A 19,554-nucleotide genomic window follows, 5' to 3' on the forward strand; every position below is an offset into this window, starting at 1 on the left:
AAAAAAAAAAAAAAAAAAAAAAAAAAAAAAAAAAAAAAAAAAAAAAAAAAAAAAAAAAAACTCCTGAATTTTACCATTTGTTTTAAAATTACTCATCCTTTCATAAGTTGTAATCATACACATACTCTTACCCTTTTCATAAAGATTTCAAAAGTACCATAAAAATAAAAACTCCGCTCAAATGTTAGATGAAAAATGGGAACTAGAATAAGTGTGTCAGCGACTTGCAACGGTGGCAGTGTACTAGCCCCAATTTCTATTCCAAACTACAGCCACACCATTCTAGGTCTCAATTTTTTGCCAAGAGATATATGCTTCAATGGTACTTTAGAAACGTTTACGAAAGGCCAAATGCAATATTCCAACTTTTAAAAGAATAGAAGTAAATGAAAGCAAAGTTCTAGGATATATCTTTTTGTAATCGACCAAGAATTTATATATACTTCATAACGTGTTTCCTGTTCCATACTGAATGATAAAAAATTAGCATTTTGTCAACACGAGACTAGTACTGCACATAATAGTTTTGACAATTTGTGTATTAAAATGCATGCACTTCAAAAGATACTCAAAGAAAAGCAAGCTCATACCATAAGCAGAGATCCCAAGATATGTTTCCGATGTCCCACCACCTCATTACACTGCCAAGATAAAGCCATTTTCATTGTTAGCCAAGGAGGCAATGTAAATTGTTGCTACCTAGAAAATCATGCATTTAATGTATAACCCACATGGGCACGCAGTCACTGTGTCAAGACTTGAAATCTCATACCTTTTTTCGCTGTTCGCCATTTTGTCCCGAACAACGAGCAAGTTTGCCTAAAACTATTATAACTACAAAATACCGACCAACTTCATTGTGACACGAGCTCTAAACATAAAAACCAGTTAGCTGCAATCTTCCCACATAAAATAATATTTTCACGAAGGATGATAAAGAATCAACCTAAGAAAAAAACTCTTGATATCAAATGATAAGGAATCATCCCAAGGAAAGTAAGATTTGAATTACCTTGTTGATCGAATATCTCAAGACAAAAACACTGCTTTGAGATTCAAATCATTCCACAAGCAAGATCGATTATATCTAGCGTAAATGATTCTAAACGTGCAATCTAATCTATACATAAAATTGCAAAAGAAAGGTAAGGACACTTGGCCCTAATAATAAAGAATCGCTACAAGGGAAAGTAAAATTCAGATTACCTTGTTGATCAAATATCTCTAGACAAGAACACTTGTTTGAGATTCGAATCACTCCATGTGCAAGATTGATCATGTCAAGCTTGAATGATTTTACATGCAACCAAAACTACACAGAATTGCAAAAAAACTTAGCCGTTGGCTAAAGGAAACCACAAATGCTCTATTTACTACATTTTCCAAGTCTCCCTTACAAAAATAACATACATGACTTTATATAGCCTCAAAATGAAAATCCTTAACCTTCCATGAGACATTCCAACCCTTAACCTTTGTTGCATAAATGAAACTTGATTCTTCTTAACGTGGCATTAATATTGCATGATTGAGAGGCTTGGTTTCATATCGTTTCAAATGATCAAAACGCTATGGTGAAACACTTGGCACAGAGGAAGCGACTGGAAGGGCTGGAAGCGCGGATTTGATTTTCTCAGAAGTATCCAATGTAGCTAGAGCCCTTGGTGGAAAGGGCATAGTGTAGCGCCCAACTTCTCAAACGTGCACCAATTTTTCACTCTATTCCATTTCCGAGTCACTCGTTAGTAGGAGCGTGATCGATCACCTGCTTCCTTTCCAGTTTCAAGTAATGAACTCTGTCATTCATGGCCTCCTTTTCATATGCTTCTATCATGATAGAATATGTTTTGCTATCTGGCTGACAATGTTTATCTTTCATTCGCTTAAACACTCTATCCATTTCCATCAGATCCTCAGCCTTTGCACAAGCAGATATAACAGCATTATAAAATGAGGTATTCTCTGGAATTTCACACTTTCCTGCCAACTTAACTGAGCTAATCACCTTATGGAAGAGACCTGCATTGGAATATCCATTTATAAGGCAACAGAATGTCTTGGTGTCTGCTTTCATGCCCTCAGCACGCATCTGCGTGAAGGTGTACTCCATATTCTTTGCATCTCCCACATCTGCAAAAGCTTCAATAACATTGTTGTATGTCGAGGTCGTCCAAGGAAACTGCAGTTTGCGCATATACTCCATCACAGAAGACATTTTATCATACATCCTTTTCTTCCCATAAGCACCAATCAAAATATTGAATGTACGCGTTTCTGGCTCGATACCGAAGTTACGAAACTTCTCGTACCATCTTTCCATCATTTCAATCTGACCCTTGTTACCAAACACACTAAGAATTATGTTCATTGTCCACACATCTGGTCTACAAGTTGTGCTCTCAAGCATTCCTAAAAGAACTTTCTCCATCTGGTCATACTTCCCTATCTTGCCATACCCACTTAAGACTATATTCTGAGTAACCGTGTTCGGAGTTATCAGTCGTTCGGCCATTTCCTCATACAAAGATTCAACTAATTCAAAGCGAGAAGAATCGACACAAGCCTTGATTAATATACTATACGTGTAGATATCAGGCTGGCAGCAAGGGAGGGTTTTCATGAGATTAAGAATGGAAAATGCATCATCAATGAGATTGTTACGACAATAAGCAGCAAGCAAAGCAGTGTAAAGTTCAGTGGTGGGTTCACATTTTTCTTCAACCATTGTGTCAAAAAGCAGACGGGCACGCTGTGGTTGGCCAGATCTTCCAAGTAGAACAAGCAGCTTCATGTAAGTTCCTTCTTTTGGTTCATAAAATGGCTGTTTGCGGAGCATTTCAAACACCTGAACGGTTGAATTGAAGCAGCCATAGTTGTTAAAGATGAAAACAATAGCCCAAGAAGTTTATGCAGGCTCTTCAAACTATCATTTCATTCCTTCAAATTAAGGCAAGAGAAGACGGATTTTCATGCTTCCAATTCAACTTTGAAGAGCAAGTAATGAATCTCTGCATTCTTCTCCTTGTTCGTAAATGTACAAAAAGCTAATTCCAAAGCACATTACAATTATGCAATTCCTCATCGATTAAAACTCAAATCAATCAAAACAATGAACAAATGTAACAAAAAGAGGGATCACAGAACAAATTGAACAAAAAACGCCAAAACAAAAAGTGAAATCAAAGGAAGAGGAAGCGACCTCAAGAGCTTGAATCCACCGTTTGTTCGTGATATGTTCCGACAAGGCTTCAGTAACGGTATTAGCCCAAGCCTTGGCGTTCATTTTGCGATCTAATTTCTTCTTGACATTCTTGAGAGGGGTCTTCCTGGCGTCGAATGTCTCTGTAACGCCTGGAAATTCCCCTTGTTTCCAATGCTTCTTCTTAACCGGCGAGGAAGAAAAAGGAGGAGGTGATTTTCTAGCGGGGGTCATCCTGGGGGCGGATGTCTCTATAATACCTGGAAATTCCCCTTGCTTCCAGTGCCTCTTTTTATCGGGGGAGGAAGAAGAAGAAGAAGAAGAAGAAGAAGGAGGAGGCGATTTTCTAGCGGGGGCTGCAAATGTACAGCGAACAACGCGAGAATTGGAGTCGAAAGAAGATGAAAGAAGGATGGGGAAGAAGGACGAGGAGCCATGATCGAAAGAAACTGATGAAGGAAGGAGCGAAGAGGAGAAGGAGAAGGAGAAGGCAGCCATGGATGATGGAGTTCCCTCCGCAGAGCTTCGAGCAGTGAAGTGGATGAGTTCGAGTAGGATTTCAATTATGGATTAATCCTTTTTTTTTTTTTTTTTTATATATATATATATAATAAATTTTTTGCCCAGGGACTACTTCCTTAAAAGAACAAAAGTAGAGGGACTAAAAAATAAATTTTTTTCTAATTTTTCAATAAATGGGTGTTTATTATATTTGTAATTTTACCAAAAATAAATAAATAAATAAATAAATAAATAATAATAATAATAATAATAATAATAACCACGTGAACTTAAGTAAGACCTTATGTCTATTGCTATAGATGCAATTGACGTATATCATCGTTTCAGAAGTTGAGGATTTAAATTTCTACTCTGACGTATTTCTGAAACTGTTATGGTTTATTCGACATTTTTCACTTAATTTTTGAATATCAAACTGACCCGGATAGGTTTTGGAGTTCACTTCGTTCTTTTCACGGTTTTGAAATTGAGAAAACTCGACCGTGGAGATAAGAAAACTTGTCCTTAATAGGATGGTAACCGAACCGGAGCTAGATTTCCTAAATGCTTGTTCTCGATATTGCTCAATTTTTATGGAGAAAAATGGTATAAATTTTTCAATAATACTAAAAAAAAAAAAAAAAAAAAAAAAAAAAAAAAGTTTAAAAGGTAGTTTTGTAATTTTAAAAANAATATATTTTTTAAAATTTAAAATTAATTGTGGGGTATTTTTAAAATATTTAAAAAATTTGAGGGTATTGTTTAAATTTTTTTAAAAAGTATAAATATATTTTTAACCAATCAAACTGGAAACGAGTAGATTTCCGGCTGACTATGGCGGTTCAAGCTCTCAGTTGGATCTCTCCTTTCCGAATGTTGAGTTGAATTGAGCGTTCCTCAACATCGTCGAGTGCTGTACTACTGCCAATAACTCAATTTCTTCCTTGTTGCTCTCTAGGATAAGTTTATGCTTGCAAGTGAATAATCCTTCTGTTCTGTTCGATTCTGTCTGGTAAGCGAATCGAGGGGTAGGGGTTGCGGATTCGCGCCACTGGAGGAACAAGAGAGAGAGATGCTCCGCTCTTCATACTACGCCATCGTAACTTCTTCAAGGAGGCCAGGTTAGAGAAAATGAGGTTAAAGCAATATTGATTTTATTTGTTATATCATTTCTCTTTTAAATTTGTGTCATTCTATTTATTTTCTGTTTGTGTCTAGTCCTGAATATTAAAACGAGAAAAACAAATCGTAGATTGAATCCTAAGTGGGCTTGATATTGATTATTTGACATTGATGCACCATCTAAGTTCTAGCATTGGGATTTAATCGTTACAAGATACTAAATCATTAAGGCTTAATCGTTATACTAAAAGAATTCAAAGCTCAAATCGTTATATTACAAAAAAGAAGTGTATCAAAGAAAACATTAAAGAGCTCAAATGTAAAGATTAGAAATGAGATCTAACTTAGAATACACTACCTCTGAAAATTTAGTATCGATCCTCATGAACATTAGCCATTCAATACACGAATGACAACATGAGGAGATAATGCCACCCCAACAGAAAAAGAAAAAGAAAAAAAAAAGTTATAAAAACTTTGGACCTGTTTCATAGCCATCAATGCAATTGTGGAACTGTACATTAACACAATGATTGGGAACACCTCCAAATCATTTCTCTTCCCTGCTAGCTCTACTTGATTGACCAATCCCAACAGAGAATTTGGAAGTTTGAAACTTACAAGCTTCTATTTTTTGCATCTATTCATTCTTTCACACTTGAAAGTCTCATTGTCTGTGATCTTATTTGTGTCTTCTGGGTCCTCTCTCCTGTTTCCCAGACTCCATTTTGGTCGCAGTAGCATGGCCCTTTCTGGGTCTCCGATCCTGTAAGTTGTGATGAAATGCGAGTGAGTTGAGGTTAACTAATGCTGGTAAAGAATTAATGTTTTGAGAATGAAAGCGACCTGTCGAGGAATTGGATTTTCCTCGGAGTTGAGCATGCGGGCAACTTGGCTCATCTTAGGCCTCTTATCAGCATCTGGATCCACACACCTCAAAGCAGTTAAAAGAGCTCGCTTTAGTTCACTAACTGATGGCTTTCTCTCTATATTTGGGTCTACCACCTCTTCTGATCGTTTGCTTCCTACCATCATCTTTAGCCAATCTACCAAATTTACCTGCACCCAAATTCCAAATTCTAGATTTTGTTTGGGAACTAATCCAAAGATGTGAAACTACAGTCCCATTTGATAACCAATTGTTTTTTGAAAATTGAGTTTGTTTTATCTCAAGTTCTTTGCCATAATTTTCAAGTTTCTTAAATAAACATTTGAATTCTTAACCAAATTTTAGAAACTATTTTCTTTTTTTTTTTAGTTTTCAAAACATGGAGGATTTTGCAAAATACTTGTAAATTTTGATTACAAAAACAAAGAAACCAGTAGGGCAGGGCAGTTTATAAACTTGAATTTCAAAAACCAGAAATAAAAACAAAGTGGTTATCAAATATGGCCTAAGCTATCTGAGCCAATAAATACCTCATGTGTTGGGCGGCCATAATCAACAGGGTCTCTTCCAGTAATCGCTTCCAAAAGAACCACTCCAAAACTATAAACATCGCTTTTCTCGTTTAGAAGCCCAGATTTGGCATATTCTGGTGCCACATATCTATGACGAGAAAGAAAACAGAATGTTTTATCCCCAAACAAAAATATGGAAGTAGCAGGAAGTTAAAGAGTGACTGTTTGTTTACTCACCCAAACGTTCCCATAACTCTGGTGGTAATGTGACTCTTCCCAGCACCGAGTAATTTGGCTAGCCCAAAGTCTGATAGCTTTGCATTAAACTCATCATCAATCAATATGTTGCTTGCCTTGATATCTCGATGCACAATTTTTGGTTCAATTGCCTCGTGCAAATATGCCAGCCTGAAAAAACCATTAAAGATTGAAATCTTAAGTTCAATGGATAAAAGATACAGCCAAATGATCAAATGAAGGTTATATACTTATAACATATATATATACTTACGCCTTAGCAGTACCAAGGAGAATTTTGATTCGGGCTTCCCAAGTGAGATATCCATACTGGCTTAAAGCTCCGTGAAGCCACTGCTCTAGATTTCCATTGTCCACATACTCATATACTAATATCCTGAAAATATGTACTATTTAGTATACAGCAATCTAAGCTAGCAAGTGAAGGAACAATCAAATGCAATAGCATTACCTGTGCGTTCCTTCAATGCAGTATCCCAGCAGCCTAACTAGGTTCTTATGCCTCACATGCCCAAACGCTTCTACTTCCACTCTGAATTCCCTTTCCGCTTGTCCTCTATATAAGTTAAAACCCACATTACATTTATAAGTTTTGTATGTCTGTGTTATTGTTTCATATTTCTCCATGAAAACTAGGTTTCTTACCTTAAAGAAAGTTACAGCCAACCAACCAAGTTAACAAGGAAAACTTACACATTTAGAAGCTTTTTGACAGCCACAGGTGTCCCATTCATAAGTTGACCTCGATAAACAACTCCATATCCTCCCTCCCCAATTATATTATCGTTTGAGAAATGCATTGTTGCAAGTTCCAGATCTCTTAAGGTGAACCAGTGACCCCATCCCAGTTGCGAGAAATCCGGCAGACCAGCCAGTGGCGAAGTGTCCGGTGGTATTGAATCTGAGGGTCTATGCAAAACACTTGCTTCCTTGCTTCCTTCTCCAGAACCAATAGCATATATCTCTGTGTGATCATCTGAGCCTGATATGCTGTAATCGTAGGCCTTGTTTGAATATAGCAGAACCTTTTCCGATTCCGTTTCGATTCCATCGTGGGGGCGAGGGCCCTGCTGGATTGCTGAAACGTGATCCACCCCAATCTCCTTGATTTCCTTTGATGCAATGGAAATACGGCTGAGAGGAAGCATGCCACTTACCCTTCTAGACTTTCTTCTTGAAGTAACACATATTGATAGCACCACAAGGACTATTACAATAAACACCCCCACCAGGACTCCAGTAAACACCCATACCTTCATACCAAAAACAAACGTCTTCTTGGAAAGTGTTGTGTTTAGATCAGGCGCCATTTCCTTTTCCTCTAATATACCAAGAAGCAAAAAAACGTTGCTGAATAAGTAGTACCTTCTGATGAATGTAGCAAACTCAGTTACCGGATGAGTGAATAAATGGGCGTGGATGATAAAATGAAAACAGTGTATGCAGTTCCCAGAGTTCCTCTCCTCAGATTAACCGACAGTTAAGGGAACCCAAATGAAAAAACTCCCAATGTAGAAGGCAGAGAAATGTTGTTGGGAATGCTGTCCCAAGCTTGGCTTCTAGGCCCTCTCCTGAGGTTAAACGAGTTAAGAGAAAGGGAGAATAAGAAAAATGAAATGGTGGTGGGATGGGATGGAGTTTTCAGTAGTAGGTAATAACCAGGAAGGAAGGAGGAGAGAGGGAAATGGGCTATGTCTTTGCCTTGGTTTTTACATTACATTCAGAGAGAGAGAGAGAGGCATCAAATGAAAAACAACATCTTCCCACCTTCCTTTCTTTGCTGTATCTTCAAATTTGTCTCTCTTCTGTATCATATTATTATATATTCTTTAATACAGAAAATCTATCAGTTCGGAGGATGGCAGACAACTGCAGCAGAACAACTTAGAATCGATTTTATTTTATATTAAACTTTGTTTTCATTCTGGTGGTTAAATATCTATTGGACTTAGCCAGGTAGATTTTCTGGTGGTATGGCTAAATTATCATAAATATCATTAAACTTTGTCCCATAGTTAAAAAATACTTCTATTATTTCAAAAGTTGCAATATTACCTTTGATCTTTCATGAACGTTTCAATTTTGGAGTAACGTCTTTTTGAATGTTGGACGAAAAATCCCATCACAGTGATTAGTACGCTTGTTTGGATTGGATATAAAGGAACTATACCCAAACATGTTAACTTGTCGTCCAATATTCTAACGATTTGTATACTCCAAAAGCAGTTTTGAAATGTTTACGAAAGGTCAAAGATAAAATTGTAATATTTGAAAGAATACAACAGAGAGAAAAGTACGAGACTATCTTTACGACTTAGGCGAGGTTAGTGTTTAATTTAATGTGATAAATGAAAGGTAAAAGATCAATTTAGAAAAAAGAGGAAGAAAAGGAATGGTATCTATGTAGTGTTTGAAAGATGAAGAAAAGAAGAGATTGATCAAAAGGAAGGGAAGGTGCGGTTGGAGGCTGAAAAGACAGGGCAGCAGCGTGAAATTGCCCATTTACTTACCCACCACTCTCCACGCCTTGTAGCCTTATACAAGGAAGGAGACTACACAACAATAGAAAAAGCTCTATTTCTTTACCTTTACCTATATGCTTGGGTAGGATTAGGAGCGATTTACCCGTCCAGCTTAGACACGGGGAACGGGAATGGGGAAGCTTTTTCCATCTCTATTCTCGTCACCTGTTTCAATTCCTATCTCTAAAATATTTTTCATTTATTTTTTAGTAGGTTGGAGTCGAGATTTTTCGTAGAGAATCTTTTCTCATCATCTATATATATTCTCGCCACCTATTTCAATTTTCATCTCTAAAATATTCTTCATTTATTTTATGTTTTAGGAGATTTGAATCTAAATTCTCTGTACGAGATTTTTTTTTTTCATGGTACATATATAAACATATATATATAATATTTCTTTCAAATAAACATTTTAGTGGGTAATTTTTATTTTTCAATATATTTTTTATTTGAAAATATAAAACATCGGAATAAAATTAATAATATTTATAAACAAAAATATAATATAATATAATGTTCTACCAACGCAATCTTAAAAATTACAACAAATTTTTTAACATTTAAATAAATATATATATAATCCGTGTTTCTCGAAGATGGGATATAAAATTTTTCCTTCCCTTTCATGAACATGATTAATATAGGGTTTAATAAGTCGGTTTCAATTTTATTCATCGAACATTTAAATGCTATTTGGACCCGTAATTTTACTAAATCACTATTTTTCCATTTTCAATATTGTTACTACTGTTGTTGTTATTATTTGTGCCTAATATCTACTTGTTAAATGTATATCTCTAGCTTGCATGGCTTGAAATAGAATTCATATTAGCTTGCTAATATAAAATTTCAAGAATTAAACTTAACACTTTCAAGATTAAAATAATATTTAAACGTTAATATAATTATAATTTTTTTTTTTTTTTTAGTTCATCAACGTGAGAGTGAGAATTTGAACATTTGACTTTTTAGTAAGGTATATATATACATCAATTAGTTGAGTTATGATTAACTACAACTTATCTTAACAACCAAATGTAATAGTGTCAAGCTGATTTAGACACTCGTGAGTCAAAATTTAATATTTATTTGACAACCAAGAACCAAAGCTTAGGTTCTCTATACCCAGAGGCACCCCACGCCCACCTCAAGGTATGGATCGAGGAAACATTGAGAGTTTTTGGTATTAAGCTCATCGAGAAGTTGAAGTTCGAGACCTCTAAAGCAAGAGACTCCAAACCCTTACCAACCGAGTTCCCCCTTGGCACATAGGTATGCCTCTATTACTTTGGCACATTGCATGCTTAGTAGGCAGTTGGCAAGAATCTTTTCAGCCATAGTTTTGTTAGCCAAAGCTGGAACGGCAAGGATAATAGGGATTTTGTTCTGTTTTTTTTTGTTGTGTCTCTATGATTGAGGCCTGTTTTGTCGGCAGCTTACAACCTTGGTGTGTTCATTGTGAACAAAAACAGTCAATCTAATGGCGATAAAGTTTTACTTAAATCAAGCTTTTGATGTTTTCCATTTATGAACCGGACAAGGAAACACTGCTCGAGTTTTGTTGGATGTTTTGCCTTTGCCCGTCTTACAAGGCTACAATTTAAGATAATTTAATACTTTGTTTCAAAGTGACGACGATGTCCTTTCTAAACTTGTAAAGTATATGATAAATACGAGATGAAAATGTGATGCTATAACTTTATTTAATTTTTATAATGAGGTATCTGGATTGACACGAAAAACTTGAATGATAGTGCACTAGATAAAGGGTTTCGTGACAAACAGTTATTTTGGAGATCTTCCATCAAGAAGCATCAGACCTAGTAATAAAGGATATTTTCCGTTAGTACTAAGTCATCATTTTTTTTTATAATTATTTTATTTTATTTTATTGAATTTAAAAATTATAGGATGGAGATACATTGTATGAAATATTATATAATATTTATAACAAGTAATTAGGCTATGTTTATTATTATGATTAAGGAAATAGTTAGGTCTAAAATTTGGTATCCTCCCAAGCCGCGTTGGCATCCATTAATTACATTATTAAAATAAAATGATTAATGATTCCCTTATACCCATTCTCATATTTCCACAACTCACAAGCTAGTTGCAACAAATTATTGGACATAATATATTTAATTTGGTGGGGTTGGTTCTCATGAAAAATATTTTGCTTTTGTAGGTATATTTTTTAAATAAATAATTTAACGAGGAGAAATATAGAATAGAGCGATGGATATAATCTTTATTCAAGTCTCATTTAACGAGGAGAAATATTTCCACCCACTCCATTTTTTCGTTTGTAGGCTAAACAAACATATATCGATCTAAGTAATGTAGTTAATGACGAAAAATCTCTCCACTCCATTTTTTCGTTCCGGCAGACTAAATGTACATTTCTAGATCTAATTAATCTAATTAACGGCAAAAAATGCACTCCAACTCTACATTTGTTCGTTCTTGCAGACTAAATGAACATTTCTAGATCTAAGTAATCTAGTTAAAGGCGAAAAATGCTCTGCTCTCCATTTTTTCGTTCCTGTAGGCTAAATGAACCTTTCTAATTTCTAAGTAACTAGTTTTAATGCATGGAATGAGGCAAGAGACTATTTATACATTTTGTTACAAGAAATATAGTTGGTACAATCTAGTAACTTATGCAGGGCAATAATTGTGTATAGTCTTAAAATATGAGAAAATCTGAGAGTAATTGAAACAGAGTATACAAATAAAATAGAACAACTATCAACCACTGGGCAGTGGGAATTGAATTCATATGCTGTTAGACACGATGACTTAGTGTACAAAACAATGTAAAGTGGGTAAAATCCGCAAAGACATGAATCACCTCTCAAAGTAAAACATTTACAGGAACACATTGTAGTTTCTCTTCAAATAAAAACTAATATAACAACCAAGCTCTATGCACATCTCAGCCAAGAATAGATTGAATTGCATACAAGGAAAGGAAAGCAAAGGAAAGCAGAAGAATTCTCACAATGTCGTGTCTCTCAATGGCTTTAAGCAAGAATTTACTCGAAGTAGACGACCGAACAACGAAGATCTACCTGTTTCTAAGGCAAGAATTTACTCGAAATGTTCAGGTGTCCTCAGATACAAAAGCCTCCTGGCGGGAACGGGCGGTGCCAATCCAGGAATATCCCTGATGTCTTTGTTGTTGGGGTTCACAATCTGAAAATTTACATCGCTTGTTATTGCAAAAGACACTAAATTTGAATACGCTTTATGGAACTTTTCTTCTTTCAAGGTTTTGTTGAACAAAATAAACGGCAGAATTTACCTTAACAACGATTATGGCTATCACTCCACAAACAATTAGGAACAGAAACAGCATGATGCATTTGTCTGTAGCAACCTTTCCAAAAGAGGAGGGGAGGGGAAGTTAGTCCCAGTTAGGAGATCAAAAAATGTGTTTTTCTGGGCGGTCGGGGTGCGAGGGCCATAAGGTAGGCTTACCTGTCTGCCAATTTCTTTCACAAGCTGGGAAGCCTTCTTAATCGAAAAATTAATCGTGTCGAGCTCATTTACTATACGGCCCATTTGATCAGTCTGAAAATTTAATTGGGAAAAGTTAAGGGAATACCTGGGGAATTCTAATAATCAGGTCAGATAGGAAAATATACTTTTAACCATAAGGTGTAATTTCAACGATGAACATACTTGGCCTTTTAATGTAACAGCAGTTTGAGTTCCAACTTCAATAGTTTGTTCGACCACCTATGGACCGAAGTTAAGCATTAGAACAAAGGGGCAGAAACGATTAAATCACCCGTTTCAAGTAGTTCGTTCTTCACCTTTTTAGTGCGTTCAATAGCCTGATCGGTCTCATCCATTGTTTTCTTCCCAGCATCCATAAGTTCTTGATTTGTCATTGCTACAGCACAAAAGCATGCCAATAGAATGAGAAAAAAGGACACTCCTGGAATTCCAAGCATATAAAATAAGAAGCTGCTTAGCAGTTTTATCTTCAATTGCCTGCTATACTAATTACTGCCTTATTGGGAAAAAATCAAGGCATACATCTACAAAAGGAGCATGAAGATATTTTTTGTCATTACACCCTTATTTTAGTCAAAGGCCAAAAAAGAAGTTGATTAAATATAGAATTGTTTTGATTAAAAAATTATTTGTTTTTCTTTTCTTTTCTTTTCTAATAAAAAATATATTTATTCCAGTTATTTAGATAATTTTAATGAAAAACTAGCTTACAGGGAGAAAATTGAAAGAGAGAAGAAAGAACATAAAGAGGGAATCACAAGATGATGCAGGCAAAAAGCAAAAGCCAAAAAACAGCAAACATTAACAGAAAAAAGAAACCACTCTAGTTCAAAAAAATGGGAAATAAAAGGATAGTTGCTAAAATTCCTAGTAACAGGGTCCCAAAGGAACGCATGGAACTAGCCTAAAACCCAAATCTCTTCATGCCCTCCACTCCTCTAAAAGCTTCCTATCTCTCTTTCTTTACTTTCATTCTTTTTTCTTTTTTCTTTTTTCTTTTTTTCTTTTTTTTTGGTTGTAAGAGACCAAATTTTCATGGAGAAAAAAAAAAGAAAAAAGAAAAAAAGGAAAGAATAGTGTGTAAAAGGGCAACAAAAAAAAGCCAACTAAACAAGGAGGTAGCCAAAAGCTTTCTATTTCTCTGTAGTCAAACATACTTTTTTCTAGATTAATGTTTCTTAAAGACTTCTCGCCAATGAAGTGTAGAAAGCAACAAGAAGGTGATCATGGCAATAGCCCTGCCTTGCTGCTGGGTGAGGCAGATTTTCACCTCATCACCCACATGAGGTACGGCAGCATCAACAACCTTACTTAAAATAATTTTATTAACCTTGCTTCAAACACATTCTTAAATTATAAACATAATTAAAAAAATTCTATCTTTAACAGGAAAGTCCTGTAGGTATGTATTTCTTCCCACTAGAGCAGATATCAGCAGTCCATACAGTAGGCAACATGGGAATTTTTCTATGATGCTAACAAATATAGAAAATAAAGCTTACATGAGGCCATCTGAACATTACTATCAGCAGTAGGTTCACTTACACCTCCCTCATCAAATAGCTCAACTCTTTTATTCCCAAGACTATTCACGTACCTGTAATTCATTCAGCAATAAAAAAGATTAGGCAACTCATACCTCGAGCAATTTGATTTCAATACAATGATAGAGCAAACAATTATGTGAACCACATTCAATCATTGAAAAAGGGAACGGACGATTCCAGTGGCTTGACAACATTTTTTTTAATATGAGAACCCATTTTCAAAACATGAGAAAAGAATGAAAGAAGTGGCATTACAACATTAGCACAAGATCAAAAGCTAACCGATCTGGTTGTTGCACGTTTTTATCCTTTTTCTAATAGGAAAAACTAGTCATAACACAGTGACAAGGTTTGACTAAAGTAATGATTCCCCCACTCCCCTATTTGAGAAAAATGAAGAACATTTCCAATAAGTTAATTACAAGTTGGAAATCAATTACAAAGGCATGTCTAACAAGCAACTAGGATCTGAGTTCTTATTTGTTCACTTTGAGTAGGGTATACTACTTCTGATCTTTTCCGCTATTCAAGAGAGGCAAATTAGGTGAGATAAATGACATCAACCCAATTGCTTCCACTCACTTTGAATGTTCAATTGTTTGTTTCGGTCATAAACCTCAAAAAGTAGAGCTTTGATTACCTAAAGCCATATTTTCGACTCAAAACAGTCAATACATGTTTCCACCTTCTCTATCTAGCAAAGACATTTTATGACCACACCATCCTCCCTCCCTCTCTCTCTTGTACATGAAAGGGCTCAGTGAACAAGCTTTATCATCCTTTTGTGATATTTTCCCTTGTTTCAATGTTGTCGGCAGTTTGGACACTAAAGTCAAGCACAAATTTAGGTTCTACCCTCCCATTTAGAAAATGGAAAACTTGGTTCCTAATCATCTACATCTCTTTCCGGATGGTGTTTTAAGGACAACTCGAGATTTTTTTCTTATCCATTATTTTCATTCTCAAGGCAACCCAAATTTCTTGAAGGTTCTACCCTCCCATTTAGAATAACTCTTTTTTTTTTTTTTTTGGCCAAGAACTCATTCGCTCCTAAATTATATACTCATCTTGTATCATATTCTGAGGGAAAAAAAAAAAAAAAAAAAAAAAAAAGNAAAAAAAAAAAAAAAAAAAAAGGAAGGGAAGGCTTTACGTTTTCCTCAGTGCAACAAATGAATTCAGCTCTTTGATCTGCAAATGAAACTATTGTAATAAGTACAAGATCACTTTTTTAAAAAAAAAATAATAATAAGCAGAAGATTAATTAAACTTCTAAACCACTGTAAATACAGGTTGCTAATGAAAAATATTTAGAGCAATAACAAAGATCGCTGGCAAAATTCTATCATGCAATATCAACAAGTGATATATGTAACTCGCAGGGTATAGACAACATTATCAATTATAAAGGTAAACTCGTACCAAAGTCCAATACTCGAGGAAAAAACACTACACTTTCATCAACAAGCAACAGGAGACTAAAATCCTCAATAATCAAATAATGTTCCGACATCTTTGTTAGAGGCAAGCTGAACCCAATGCTAGATGAAATAATGATAACTAAGGCTTCCTAAATCAATAAGCCAATTCGTATGTTTCCCAGTTCTTTTTTCTAAATAATGTATATTTTTGCCTGTTCATATAACTACGTCGCTACAATTCTCCATCCTCTCAATGCTCCTGCAATTGACATAAGGAAGCCCAGAGCAGTTAGAAATAAAAAAACTCAGAGATGTCTCAAGTTCTATATATATATATATATAAACTAGATTTTGTGCTTCAATTTGAAATCAGTATTCTATCCAGCATGAACGTAAAAACATAAAATGTTTTCTAAAATTACAACCAAGGCTGTTGACAACAAACAATAGACAATGCATGATGCCTCCATTCAAACAACCATTTTGAGTGATAAATGATTTGAATTATTCTAATCCTAAAATTGAACTGCGAGCAATCTGACAAACAGATACAAATGACTCATGAAAAGAAAAGAGCATTTAAAGGCAGATAATCCCATTACTCCTCTATATTACCTCTTGTCCACGTAAATAATCCAACTCCTAGGTTTCCTAATCTCCCAAAAAACAGAAATGCAGACAGCAATCAGCCAAATTGTCTTGCCTTGCATCCCACCACAGCAGAGGGGCAAATCTGATACAGAATTGGTGATCCTCCAGAGATTTTCTCAATGGAACTTGGCAAGGAGCAGTGGAAGAAAAAACAATCTAGGACTTTCCACTTTCTACATATTTTTCATATCTGGGGCAAAATATACTTCGTATAAAAACAATCCAACCCGTGTACACCCATAGAAATAAGTATTTGGTATTCACCTATTCACTCTACGTAAAAGACCCAACTTGGGTAATTGGGAATTGGCTAGGTAGTTTGTACAGTGCTTTGGCACTCTGTGCCATTCTCTAAAATAATAGACCTGGTACTACCAGTTCTGTTAACAAACTTATAGCAACTGATAAAAATTCTCTTCGACAGATCTGGTGCATACACACATCTAATATTGTCATCTCATTCCCCTATGAATCTTGAGTCAAATGGCTCATGAAAGGAGATTGAAAACGGCATCTTCTATACTGAATACGTTGTGATACATCATGCATTAATTCTACAAATCAATCCAAACTATAGCTAATGATTTGGAAACCTCAATCAAAATATCAGATGACTCATATTGGTTCAGTTAAGCTGTTAACCGTCAAACTTTATACAGCTACTTTCATCCCTAGAGCGTTCGAAAGTTAAAATAACAATGAACTAACCATTGATTGCTTCTCATCGTTGAGCTGCTTATTCACTTCCGGTGGATTTTTACTCTCTTCATCCTTGAGTTCACGGTCAAAATCTTTAATTAATCTGCAAGATTAGCTCCATTTTGTGACTAAAACCAGAACTATAACAAATATTTACAAAAAAAAAAAACATTAATAAACTAGGAAACGTGTCAATTGAGCTTCGATTTTTCTCAATTTACATGTTTAGCCAGCACCTAAAGTAATCTACGATTCCAGTTTTCAATGCAGAGGCTATGTAAGAATGACTCAAACAGCAATTTTCTTTATAATTCAACAAGAGAAGCTCCCACATGCTCAAATAATCATGGGCTGGTTTTACCATACCTTTTACATTCTCTCATCTTTCCTGTGAGCTCCTCCAACTGCTTACTTTGTCTACTGGAATCTCTGATATTATCCAGTCTTTGAAACCCATTTCTGAGAGACAGTAGAAATCAAAGAGGATATCATAATGCTGATACATAGGATAAACACAAGAATGCTGATATTCAATAAATGGAAACAACTTCAAGTGATATTGCAGCATTGCCACACAATCAACCAAATTTAGGACTAAGTTTAGGATGATATTGAATAAATGGTATCAACTTCAAAGACTTGTACGCTCTAAGGTTCTCATCGAGCTAGTGTCATACAATTTAATAGAGAAATTTAGAGAACCATGCGTATGACCTTAGCTCCACGGATTCACAGTACTTAATCTACTCAAAATTCCATTACACAAGGATTTTGTTTAAAAGTTTTCTGTTCTTTAAGAAAGTTAAGCTTGTCTACATTTTTTTGGTTTAATTTTTCACTTTTCAAAAAGAGGATTACTAGAAATCACTCAAATTTAAAAAATAAAACAAGGGAGTTTCGAAACTACATTTTTCTTAATTATATTACGAAAACAAAAAAAAGGTAGTTTTAGTAAATCAGCATAATATTAGAAACAAAAACATTTCAAATGAGCCCTAAGTTCTCCTTCTCCAAATCCCCCAAGGGGAGGTTTTACTGATGGTAGGATTCCAGAATTCCCCGACAAGTGTTAACAACATCACTTTTTGTGGTTTAACTCCGACGAGGAATAAGATCGAGGAAGGGACACAAGTCTCTCAATTAGTATCACCAGAAACTTCCAAACTCCTAACCCAAAAACAAATTACACAATCGAATAGGAGAAATATCTACAGTGAATTGGTCATGAGTTTTACACAAAGAAAAAGGAGCTACAGATAGAAAAACGTAAAGCAAAAGCACAAGAAACCGACATTAACACAAAAACGAAGAAAATCAAGAGTAAGGTGAATAAAACATACGAAAGCGCACGAAAATTGTCACGAATTTCACCATGGATCTGCTCTAACTGAGGATTCATCTGCAAGCCGCTGGTCATCTCGCCGGAAGTGTAAGTTGCGACAATCTGTACAGTTTATTGCATCTACAGAATTCGATACAGCATGGAATCCAAGTTAAGTAAAAAAGGGAAAAAAAAAAAAAAAAACCGAACGAACCCTAGTGGGAGTGGGAGTAAACTTGGTGTAATCAAAAAGGAAAAAAAAAAATGGTGAAAAGCAAGATGGAATAGAGAATCGAAGAACGCAAAGCGGAATTCAAAACATAATTAAAGGCGGAAGTGGAAGAACTCTGATTCACGAAAATGGAGATGGAGGAGAGAGAGGAAGAACATGGAGGAAAATAGAGAGAGAGAGAGAGAGAGAATATGAGAGATAGGCTGGCGAATGGCAATGGGCAGCGGGTAACGGGCAGTTCATAAATTAAAAAATTAATTAAATTAATAAATTAATAAAGTTGGAATTAAGTTACAAAGAAGGAATATTAATTAATTAATTAGCGGCTGAGGGAATTTTAGAAACAGACGCAGAAAACAGAGCGCCGTGTTGCCGTTGCCATCAACTCTTTGTTAAAAAGGTCAAACAAGGGTCCCTTTGGGTTGGGTTTGATTGGAGGGCATTTTTGTCTTTTCCTTTCTCCCCGCCCACCATTTTAAATCAGATTTAAATTTTATAAACTTCGATCTAACTCATCTTAACATCCCGAGAATTCTCGTTACTAAAGGAGAAAATGGGAAAACCTTTTTCCTTGTTAGCTAAACAGAAGAACGTCCTCCCCGTTTTAGCCTCCGACCATGTTCAAACCCGCTCCACTCGCTTTTTTAAAATAAATAAATTTTGTTATCTACGAAGAATTCGTTTCTTGCAAAAATAAATGAAACCGGAGTGGAGACGGGATGATACATATACATACATACATATATATACAGCGTCCCTTCAACAGTAGCTCAATTTAAATAATTATTTCAATTTTAACTTTAAAAAATTTATACAAAATTACTTCTCATATTTCAATAAATTATAAAAAAAAAAATAATATGCACCGTTCAAATTTTAAAGAATTTAAGTAATAAATGATAATCGAGCACGATTTTTATTCAAATTTATGAGTTTTTATAAAGTATTCAATAATTAATTTATTCGACTAACTTGAATTTTTTAGTGTTTAATTCGGATTTCTTTCCAAATTTTCGTGATATATGAAAATGACCGAAGTACCCTCACTCTACTTCACTTTTTCATAGCCGATGTAGTCGAGAACTAAACCTCCTACCGCCACCAAGAAACACTGTACATTTTTGTATAGATGGCGACTTTCAATTTTTTTAA

General features: G+C 35.1%; 3 protein-coding genes and 1 long non-coding RNA gene across 4 annotated transcripts; 1 reads left to right on the forward strand and 3 right to left on the reverse strand.

Annotated features, from left to right (window-relative positions):
• Positions 1 to 1,346: 1,346 nt before the first annotated feature.
• LOC111499248 (pentatricopeptide repeat-containing protein At3g06430, chloroplastic-like) lies at positions 1,347 to 3,747 on the reverse strand. The gene is made up of 2 exons (XM_023150792.1): positions 3,200 to 3,747; positions 1,347 to 2,845 (listed from the first exon to the last, which is right to left on the reverse strand). Exons 1-2 carry the CDS (start codon positions 3,695 to 3,697, stop codon positions 1,736 to 1,738), a joined length of 1,608 nt encoding a protein of 535 aa, XP_023006560.1. The 5' UTR covers positions 3,698 to 3,747; the 3' UTR covers positions 1,347 to 1,735.
• A 767-nt stretch (positions 3,748 to 4,514) lies between these two features.
• Positions 4,515 to 8,542, forward strand: LOC111499344. Its single transcript, XR_002720928.1, has 2 exons — positions 4,515 to 4,821; positions 8,320 to 8,542. It is a non-coding gene; the product is annotated as an uncharacterized LOC111499344 (long non-coding RNA).
• On the reverse strand, positions 5,149 to 8,268 carry LOC111499256 (probable receptor-like protein kinase At2g42960). Its single transcript, XM_023150801.1, has 7 exons — positions 7,175 to 8,268; positions 6,933 to 7,037; positions 6,735 to 6,857; positions 6,461 to 6,631; positions 6,242 to 6,371; positions 5,669 to 5,881; positions 5,149 to 5,588 (listed from the first exon to the last, which is right to left on the reverse strand). The coding sequence occupies exons 1-7, from the start codon at positions 7,789 to 7,791 to the stop codon at positions 5,505 to 5,507; spliced, it is 1,443 nt and encodes a 480-aa protein (XP_023006569.1). The 5' UTR covers positions 7,792 to 8,268; the 3' UTR covers positions 5,149 to 5,504.
• Positions 8,543 to 11,735: 3,193 nt separating the features above from the next.
• On the reverse strand, positions 11,736 to 18,606 carry LOC111499302 (novel plant SNARE 13). The gene is made up of 10 exons (XM_023150867.1): positions 18,190 to 18,606; positions 17,216 to 17,308; positions 16,859 to 16,952; positions 15,232 to 15,269; positions 14,034 to 14,128; positions 12,828 to 12,907; positions 12,694 to 12,750; positions 12,490 to 12,582; positions 12,314 to 12,388; positions 11,736 to 12,204 (listed from the first exon to the last, which is right to left on the reverse strand). Exons 1-10 carry the CDS (start codon positions 18,264 to 18,266, stop codon positions 12,100 to 12,102), a joined length of 807 nt encoding a protein of 268 aa, XP_023006635.1. The 5' UTR covers positions 18,267 to 18,606; the 3' UTR covers positions 11,736 to 12,099.
• Between the last annotated feature and the right edge of the window lie 948 nt (positions 18,607 to 19,554).

The sequence above is a fragment of the Cucurbita maxima genome, unplaced genomic scaffold, assembly GCF_002738345.1.
Source record: "Cucurbita maxima cultivar Rimu unplaced genomic scaffold, Cmax_1.0 Cma_Scf00026, whole genome shotgun sequence".
Lineage (NCBI taxonomy): Eukaryota > Viridiplantae > Streptophyta > Magnoliopsida > Cucurbitales > Cucurbitaceae > Cucurbita > Cucurbita maxima.